Source organism: Danio aesculapii, chromosome 25 (genome assembly GCF_903798145.1).
Source record: "Danio aesculapii chromosome 25, fDanAes4.1, whole genome shotgun sequence".
NCBI classification, from domain to species: domain Eukaryota; kingdom Metazoa; phylum Chordata; class Actinopteri; order Cypriniformes; family Danionidae; genus Danio; species Danio aesculapii.
In genome coordinates this window covers 32,896,225-32,906,203 of record NC_079459.1, presented here as the reverse complement: position 1 = coordinate 32,906,203, position 9,979 = coordinate 32,896,225, and the positions used below count along the sequence as shown (strand labels likewise).

Below are 9,979 nucleotides of genomic sequence, written 5' to 3'. Positions count from 1 at the left end.
GATCTTATGCAATAGTTGTTACTGACCACTAGGAAACTTTTTATAGCCTAGGTCTTTTGTTGGAAAATAGTCTGGTTCTGCCCAGAATAACGAGTTGTTCTTGAGGGAAAGTGAGCGATTGAATGCTCGTCCTCCACTTCTGTGTCTCTACACAACTGCACATTCACTTCTTCCTCATGTCAACCCTATGGCAACGGCACACCTTACATGCCCCATCATGCCAGCGTAAATGACAAACACAATCACATTTAGAGAAAAGAGAGAAAAGTAGAGATTGTCAATCCAGTCCAGCCTCCCCGAATGTGCTATTTGCTCTTTAAAACGCTCCTCCCTTAAAATACAAAAACTATTTATTATTGTATTAACAATTACTATTATATTTCTCAGTGTTACACCATTAAAAAGTGCAGCTCACGTTTCTCCGACTCTTTTCAGAGGAGAAAAGAGTAAAAGAGTCTCATAATAAGACGGAAGGAAGCCATGAGAAAAATAGAGCAGCATATTCACACACTTTGATTATTTTTAACATCAATGAAGATACACATTAATGCTGTAATACACGCACGAAACCTGTCAAGAACAGGTCCAGGTCACATTTCACAGCAAAATCAAAGGCGAGGAATTTTTTGCACAAAGTAAACAAAGCACGTAAGTAGGTCCATTTATTTGTATTGACAAATAAGCACTTTTACCCTATTATTTAAACTGTTAAATATTCATATGGCAGAATCATAATTTAGAGTAGCAGGAATTAATAACCTTAATGTGTACACTTAACAAAATATATATTATTTAGGGATAAAATGTGTCTTAACTTTCAAAATGCAAATTTTTTCTTTTGACTTTGGGATAAAATATGACCCGGACAAGTTTCTTTGAGATTCATCCTCATCTACCTGACACAGTCGCATACGCACACATACGCAGGTATAGGCAAGTTTTTTTTCCATTAATAGGAGGGTTTCTGTAAAAGATGAGCCCCTATCAGCGTACACAAAAAACACATCACTAGAGCAAAGTGTGGCGAGAACTATCCGGCGCATGTGGCGAAAAATCAACTTTTTGCTTCTATATTTCACAGCAAATCTGGAAGAACAATTCTGATTGGTTTCTTCAAATGTTCTTTTCGTGAAAAAAAGATGACATCAAGTTTTACTTTTGTGTAGGTGTTTTTTTCTTCTTCTTCCATCTAGAATATCTCCCAAAAGTCCCAGAAGACCTGGAACGATCCTTCAAGGAAGTTATCTTTCCTCCGCCATTGGTGGTTAATGTTTTTTTAACAATATTTTGGTTGGATCTACAACACGTCACTCACAGCACACGGACGACAAGGGATCCCAAGAAAAAGAGGGACTTCACTACTATTGTGCCAGCGATAAAGAGAAACCACAGAGAAAAAAGCAAAAGAGACAGAGGTGGTGGAGTCTATTTGCTGTCCCTAGGTCTCCAGATGGCGTAAGATTTCAATGTCTGCGGCTATCAGCTGAACCAAACGGTGCGTTTACTCAGGAGAAGAAAAAAAGATAGGAAAGATAGATAGAATGAGAACAAAGGTGTGGAAAATCAGGTCAAGTGGGTAAGACGCAGAAAAAGGCTTGGAGAGGTCAGGGATTTTGAGAAAAACAACTATAAATGGAGACCAAATAAAACAAGAGACTGTTAATGGAAAGAGGGCGTCTCGTTTCCCCTCATGGCTTTAATTACGGCGGCCCTCCGGGACCGATGGACTCGCATGGGATGTCTGAGACCTGGAAAATACAATTCCCAGAGTTCCTGTGACTTGATCCGTTTCACCGGTGGCCAATTTAAAGGCTGCCAAATGAGCTCCCATGAGTCGGCGGGTCTAGACATGGGGTTGGTTCAGTGAGATGAGGGACGAGGCTGAGGTGATGTATTCACACAACAGATAGATGTCAAACCTCTCCAGCCTGAGGACACAGGGGAATTGTGGGTAAAAAAAAATCAAAACAGGAAGGAAACTACATACTGGTAACATGTAGTTGTAATGTGAGTGCTCTTAGATCATCATTAAATGGCTTTGTTGGTTTCAGTGGTTATCCCAAAAACCTTAAATGAATGCTAATGTACACAATATCAAAGAACTGAATTAGAGTTAATTAATAAGCAGGCCTTTATGTAACCCCCCTGAACTGTACTTGCATTCCGAGTGGGACCCAAACCGGTGTCTTCAGTATATGAGGCAGGCATGCAAACATGGATGGTATAGACTTCAGCCTATAGTGTTGATTGCTAGTGAACCTCTTGGGGCCAGAAGAGTGAGGTTTACTTGTAAATCATTTATTACTTGCATTGTTACAATTGCTACCTAAACCATCTGGATCTTGGCACCAATTTAACCCCATCAGGTCTACTCAACCTACTCTGATCAGGATTCCAGCATGAGGTGGGGACATTACAACAAGGTAATCACTGTAGCCTCAAGGATCACTTGCTAGTTTGTCTCTTGAGAACACAGAAGTGATGTTTACTCACAAACCTCCTACTAAATCTTCAAAATTTCACTCTCATTAGGTAACAATACTAATGAAATGCTTCTGGTTCTACTAGCTTAGAATTTGAATGGTAGTCTCTTGCATGGGACGCAGGTGAACTAACAAGGGCACTAAGGACTGCAGCATCATGCATTTGAGGCTAGTGGATTAAGGTTTACTTGCAAATCCTTGACTAGCAAAATTTAACATTTGCACATTAATCCTCACTCCCAACTGGATCATGGGAACAATGTAACCCCTGCGGTTCTACTAGCACCACTTGGATTAGGATTCTAATGGGTGTCTCTGGTATGGGAGACAGATTCAATAACAAGGAAGCTAAAGACTGGATCCTCTGACATCAGTCCCTAGTTTACCTCTTCATGTGAGGGCAGTGAGGTTTACATTTCCAACTTTCTGGCCTCTAAACACAACCTTGTAAACCATACTGCTATCTGAATCACGGCACCAGTGTAGCCCCTCAAGTTCTACTAGCATCTCTCAAATTAGGATTTGTACAGATGTCTCAGGCATGGGAGGCAGGTGCACTAACAAGGACGCTAAAGACTGCATCTTCTGACGTCAGTCCCTAGTGTACCCCCTCAGGTGAGGGCAGTGAGGTTTACTTGAACATCTCTAACTATCTGACCCACATGGTTCTACCAGCAGTGCTCTAATCAGGGTTCAAACTGGTGTCTTCAGAATGACATTGATCTATTGTCAGTCACTATTGCAGCACCTCTTTAGGTAATGGGAGTGAGGTTTACTTGCACATCTCCTGCTAGCTGGTCTTCGTTACGCTCACCGTAAACTTCACTCCAATCTGGGTCACGGCACCAATGTAACCCCTACTTACTTTTTGACCTCCATTACATTTGCACTACATGTTACCAGGTTAAAAAGAGATGAAAGTGAAGGAGAGATTCAGAAGCTTAAAGGTTACAAGAGTGGATGGCTAAAAGTACCCGTGTTGTGCCGCCTGGCAGCAAGTTAGTCTTGTGCATAAGGACGGGGTATCGGGTCAAATGGGGTCGGAGGGGGAAATGGGAAAATAAGAGGGTGAATCAGGCTTTGAGAGCGTGCCACTGTGCCACATTTGTACGTGGCCGGCTCAACATGTCCTTCCAATGTTTGACCTCACCAGGACCACTCTTCCATGACAGGTAAATCTGAAAGAATGAAAGGGAAAGAGAGATTGGTAAACAAGCATGAAGGACACAGCATGGTTTCCGCTCTTTTCAAAAGTGTCGGGAATTATAGGTTAGGAATCATGAAGAATTTACCGCCTCATTTCCATTTCTGTTTTCAAAAGTTTTGTAAGAGCATGTAAATGAAGAATATGTTTTCACCTTTCCAATGACATCATTGCGGCTCAGACGATCTTTATCCATGACGGTGATGATGATGGTGGTCTCTCGGAGAACATGTGCGGGCACGTCAAAGGGGAAGGATTCATTAAAAACGGGGTTCAGGCAGCGTTTGATGGTCACTGTCTTCTTCTTTTCCACTCGCTTGTCTTTGTGCATTAGCCATACTTTTACATAGGGATCTACAGCCAATCAGAGAATGAGAGGGTGTGAGTTATGCACATGACAGCTAATCAATATTAAATATGGCATCTCAACCAGTGTGTGTCTGTGTACCTGAGGTGCCCCCAATGTCCATGGCTTTGAGGTTGCGAGCTTTTATGATGTTAACAGTGATGGTGTTGGCAGTGGGGTTATAACAAAGAGACACCAGCAGATCACCACGACTTCCCTAAAACACACATACACTTAAATAAGAAGCGTGTTCTGCAGGCACACGCATAGGGGGGGCTTTGGGTGCTTGAGCACTTGCCCTTTCTTTTCTCTTTGAGAAAGCGCCCCCTCAAAATAAACAAAATGAAAGTGCCCCCACATCTGTCTCGCTACAATCCAACCTGCTCTTTAAGATCTCAAAACTCAGGGCTTTTGGTAGTACCTAGAACAGCAAAGTCAAGTAAAGGGGGTCGAGCCTTCTCATTTATGGCTCCTAAACTCTGGAATAGCCTACCTGATAATGTCCGAGGCTCAGACACACTCTCGCAGTTCAAAACTAGATTAAAGACCTATCTTTTTAGTACAGCATACACTCAAATGCATCACAATGGTATGATGCATGAATGTGCTCCACGCAGGTTTTTGCATCTTGTTTATGTACACTATGAACAGCAGCTACGCTAATTATTCTCTTTATTCTCTATTTCCACCTGGGGATACTCTAGCAGAGGCCCTCTAGACTATTCAGCGGCACTGATGCGATCCATGACCAGTGACGAGATGTTACCAAGGTTTCCATAATCCTGGACCAGGCCGTATCCTGAGCAGCTGCTGTGGTGGTCATGGAGGAGCGGAGAGGATGAGACTGATTCCTGTGATGCTCCAGGGACAGACAAGTCTCGCTGACGTCCATCCTCCACCACCTAGACTGCAGCTCTGCACAAGACGTTTGACCATAGGAGAAATGGTCGTGCCCAACTGAGCCTGGTTTCTCTCCAGGTTTTTTAATTCTTCACTTTCGCCAATTGGTGAGTTTTTTTCCTCACCACTGTCGCCACTGGCTTGCATGGTTCTGGACCTGTAGAGCTGCACATCGATGGATTTGCTCTTCAGTGTTTGGACTCCCAGTATTGAATATTAAACCACACTGAACTGAGCTAAACTGAACTTAAACTCTGAAAACTGAACTGACACCGTTTCAATTTACTATAATTTTCTATGTGAAGCTGCTTTGACACAATCTACATTGTAAAAGCACTATACAAATAAAGGTCAATTCAATTGAATTAAATCCCCAATCACCCCCCCCCCCCCCCCCCCAACACTTCAAATTCAAGACCAGGCATCCCAAGCTCCCCCACTACCCCTATACTAACCCTATGACACTATAAATACCTGTAGTGGAGAATAGATGGGTTCTGATTGGCTGTCAGTTCAAACTACACTCTAAAAATGATCTTTTCAAAACAGCTTTATTATTTAAGTTCTGGAGAAAATGCCAATGGTGCAATGGTTATTTTTTACACAATAAAAGATCTGAAGAATCAACGTATCCTGAAGAAACATTTTATGCATCAATGATCCATACGTTGACATTGCACTTTGTTTCTTTTTGTTTGTAAATCTGAAAGTGTCGACTCACGCTGCCGTCACTGCAGGGTTTGAGATCCTTCCAGAAGGACTTCAGCTGTCCAAGCTCCACTTTATTCAGAGGAATGGAAACCTCTCCGATTGGGTCGTTACGGCTGAACCGATCATAATCCAGCACCTGGAGGTACAGCGTTCGCTCCCGCACCTTCTCATATGGGAACCCTAGGAAAATTCATTCAGAATAATATTTAGTACATCGATGTTGTGTAAACACTTTGAAATGCTGCTAAACTGACCTTCAAACAGGAAGGTTTCGTTCCAGTGCGGGTTGAGATTTTTTCTCTTGACTTTGGTCTCGAGTTTGTGCTTTCTGTCAGGCAGTAGGTAGATTTTGACGAAAGGGTCGGAGGTCCCAGAGAAGTCTTTAGCAGGCAGATCTTGACCTTTGAGTATCTTCACCGTCAGAGTCGTGTCTTGGAAACTGTAGCCCAAAGAAAACTGAATCCTGCCCAGTTTCTCACTCACTGGACCTTCATGGTCATCATCCTCTGACCCCGGAGACAACTACAGACAGTAGCAGAGAGAGACAGAATGACCAACAGGAGACAAAACATAAAAAACAACACACACAACTGGATAACCAGAGATCTGCTAGAGAGCAATCTGGAGTCTTCAGAAGCTGACTTTTGTTGTTTTCTTTTTAACAATTTAGAGATGCCTGCTGTTTTATTGATTGAGAAACACACACACACACGTCTTAAGATATTTAGGCCAAGACACTCTGGGAGGAGAGATTAAACAGATATTATGATACTTCCTCAGACTGATTACATTAGGAATTGCTCACATCTTATGGATGCGTTTTCTGAATCGTTATGTTAGGGTTAGAGTTAGTAGGGTTGCACACAAATCTTGTGTAGTTTGTTGTGGAATTTTGTCGCGTTGTGTGTTGTTAGGACACGATGTTATGCACTATTTATTTTGGACTGTTCAAGCAATATTTTCCTACATAAAATGAAAATGCCGCCCCCCAATGGTGAATGTGGTTGTAATCATGATACTATTTGGTAGTTGGTCATTTATTTAGCTAATTTGGCAACTGTTAAACATCGCCTGGGAAACGGTTTGAATTTCCAGTCAGTAAAAAAAAAAATGGTATTAGTAGACTGTCTGCTTAATATCTGTTGATACTGCTTCTTCAACAGACATTTAACTGACTATAAGGGTGCTTTCACACCTAGACTTTTGTTTCCCATCTCGTTTGCCCAGTTAGCTTGGTTCGTTTGGCATATGTGAATCCAATCGTGCTCGGATCCGTGCCAAAACAATCGCTCCAAGATCGCCTGAATGAGGTAGTCTTGGCTCGATTGAAACGAACTCTGGAGCATATCAATTGTAGTGAGAAAGCAATACGATCCGAGCCCGATTATATCACAGTGTTTTATGGATATGTAATAGGCATACGGCTATATGAAGAGAGAATTATGAGTAAGGCGGGAGGTCATTCCAGACATCACAAGTCTCCCGGAAGTTTCGGGAGTCTCCCGCAAATGCAAAAAGACTACCGGATGCCCGTAAACGAGTGGTAATCTCCTGGAAATCGTGCGTCTTCCTCCTGGTCCTCAAATAAGTTGATAATAGTTGATAATAAATTTGAATCTAATCTAATCTAAATACGTCGCTCACCCTTCTCACCCCTCCCAACCACATCCCTCCTCGCTCTTCAGACACATCGCACCTACCTTGTCAAACACCACCAACAACCCCCCCCCCCCAATATGTTGAATTAAAACGGAAAAAAAATTATAAAAGGGATACATCTGTCATACAGCACTATTGTGGATACGGTGTGTCACGTGACAAACATGACGCGTCGCCATGGAAACATTAAGGGTGAATGTTCGAAAATAATGGTCGCCTAAAAAAACTCCCGGGTCCAGAGAGAATATATTAAACTCACCAGTGAAAGAGTTAATAACAGTAGTAAAGCAGCGGTGGTTGAGTTTGCACTGCAAGACTAAAGACACGTTTTTATTCACTTGCCTTTTTTGATCATAAATTTTTCCATCTGTTGTCATGTATATAGCTACACAGCAAAACAAACTTTTCTTATCTAGTCATTTCATCTCGTTTTCAGTCCAAATATGTAAAAAAATCTTAAATCAAGATTACAAGACAAGAAAAACGGCATGAGAAAATGAAGTGATGCTTCAAACTTCTGTTTGACATTATATCTCATTAAGATTCTTTTTCTTACCCCATTGGCAAATATTTTTGCTTGTTTTAAGCAAACAATCACTTCATTTCATCAGAAAACAAGACAATTTCTTATGCTATTTCATGTGTCTGTGTGTATCTTGATTAAAGATTTAGATATTTGGATTGAAAACAGAATAAAACTTCATTATTATTATTATTATTATGACATCCCAAAATTGTTCAAGGAGCAACATGTTTGTGCGCTTTCTAAAGATTGTAGTTCTGTTTTTGAATAAATGGTTAGATATGAATGCTTTTCTTGTTTTGTTTTTAATCCAATTAATTGATTAATCAAAAAAAAAAAAAAATCAGCAGATTAAAATAATATTTAGGCCCAATTCCAAATCTATTTTGTACCCCTTACCCCCTACAACCGAGTGTTTAGGGGAAGGGCTTCAAAATTTACCCCTAAGAATTGGGACAGCACTACAGCACCTGCACACGTCATCATATGTAATCATGATCTCTTACTCATGTGAGATCAGACGATCACGACTGCTGTAGTTATTATAGTTGTGCTACTTTTTGGTAGGGATGGCTGACTTGAAACTGACGTTGACACAGTGTCAAGATCCCGAAGCGCAAGTGTTTCGAAACACTGCACCGAAGCATGATCCGAAACATCCAGGTCATGTGACTAAAGTGTTTCGAAACACCTGTTCACGTGACTAAAGCGATTCAAAGCATCGATCAGTTCAGAAGCGTTTCGAGACCTGGTGAATCTGCATTTGACTGACAGGGTCAGTTGAAATTTTCTGTCTCGTATGGCCTAGTGAACCGTCCATGTGCGTGTTGTTACAGGCTTCAAATGACTTTTGAGTTCGATTCCCGACTTGTACAAATACTCCATAATCATGATTTTATGTATTTTAATCATGTTACTGTTATGGTGTACTCTAGATAGGATACAGCTGCAGATACGCAATCAATTTAGAGCATCATTTTTGTAAATGTAAAACAATAATTAATATTTTTACAGTACTGTGATGGTTGGGTTTAGGGTTGGGGTAGACGTTCATAAAATACAATAAATGGGAAATTTAATGAATAATATAAATAATTCTTGTTAACTTCTGTCCACAACTGTATATGATCTATCAACAGCCCTGTTTTATGACCAAAACAAGCCATATTTATCCACAAAGTGTTTATTCGGATGTCAGACCAATGTTGAAACAGAACGATGCACGAACAAAGAATCTCAAACTGATATTAAAGCATTTCAAAACAGCTATATCAGCCTGGAATCGAACCAACAATCCCCGCATGGTAGTCAAGAACCCTAACCACTCCACTATATCACTTGATGGTTCATTCTTACAAAGTGGGGTTTAATGAGTCAATCTGCTCAATTGTTCCTTGCTGAAGCTGTTCCAGTGCAATACACAAAAAAATGACCACTAGGCGTCACTGTAGAGTGGGGTTTCGAAACGTTTCGAAGCTTCGACACATTTGCTTCAACTGTTTCAGTGTTTCATGAAGCCTCGCTTTGCCCACCACTACTTTTTGGTATTTCTCTTCAGGAAATCACTGAAGGCATATATTATGTCATCATAATGATATAATGTGGCAATAAAATCGTAGCTACTGTATATTGCGCATTTACACAGTGGCCATATTAATCTATGTAAACACACCAAAACCTCATTAACATTATAGCAGACACTGTAAAAAGCTCATTCTCAGCCACTAGACTTTTCTGACAGGGTATTCCAGTGTCGTCGAGTGTCAGAATGTTGTGGGACTGCTGTACAGGAGTTATTATTAGAGATTATAGATCGCGAAATTTAGCGGTTTTTATTTTAGCGTTTTTTTTAAGCATGACGGTAAAACATGAACGCAGTTATGAATATATTAAAACATGTGCTTTTTGTTGTAACATTCGTAATAATGACAATTAAAATACTAATTTATGGATCTCCTTACTTCCGGGTGCAGGTGTATTCTGGGAAATTTTCTTTCCGTTTGGTTGAGTGTGGTCCTGAAAAATCTTCATTCGAAGAGTATTTACCAAGCGGCAACCTCCCGCTCTCCCTCGGGAGGCCAATACGGAAGTAACTGAAACTGCAATTCATCAAAATTCTGCTAGTCCTGGCTTTATAATAGAGCAAAGTGCAA

The 9,979-nt window shown here is 40.9% G+C and overlaps 1 protein-coding gene across 1 annotated transcript in view; it reads right to left on the bottom strand.

The window, feature by feature from the left end:
• Positions 1 to 591: 591 nt before the first annotated feature.
• The window catches only part of syt7a (synaptotagmin VIIa), a 94,402-nt gene continuing 85,014 nt past the window's right edge, over positions 592 to 9,979 (bottom strand). The window contains exons 3-7 of the mRNA XM_056452093.1: positions 5,899 to 6,166; positions 5,655 to 5,824; positions 4,136 to 4,250; positions 3,842 to 4,041; positions 592 to 3,661 (exon numbers count right to left, since the gene is read on the bottom strand). Of these exons, the coding sequence (XP_056308068.1) occupies positions 3,557 to 3,661; positions 3,842 to 4,041; positions 4,136 to 4,250; positions 5,655 to 5,824; positions 5,899 to 6,166 (858 nt within the window). The 3' untranslated portion in view covers positions 592 to 3,556. The remainder of the gene's footprint in view (positions 3,662 to 3,841; positions 4,042 to 4,135; positions 4,251 to 5,654; positions 5,825 to 5,898; positions 6,167 to 9,979) is intronic.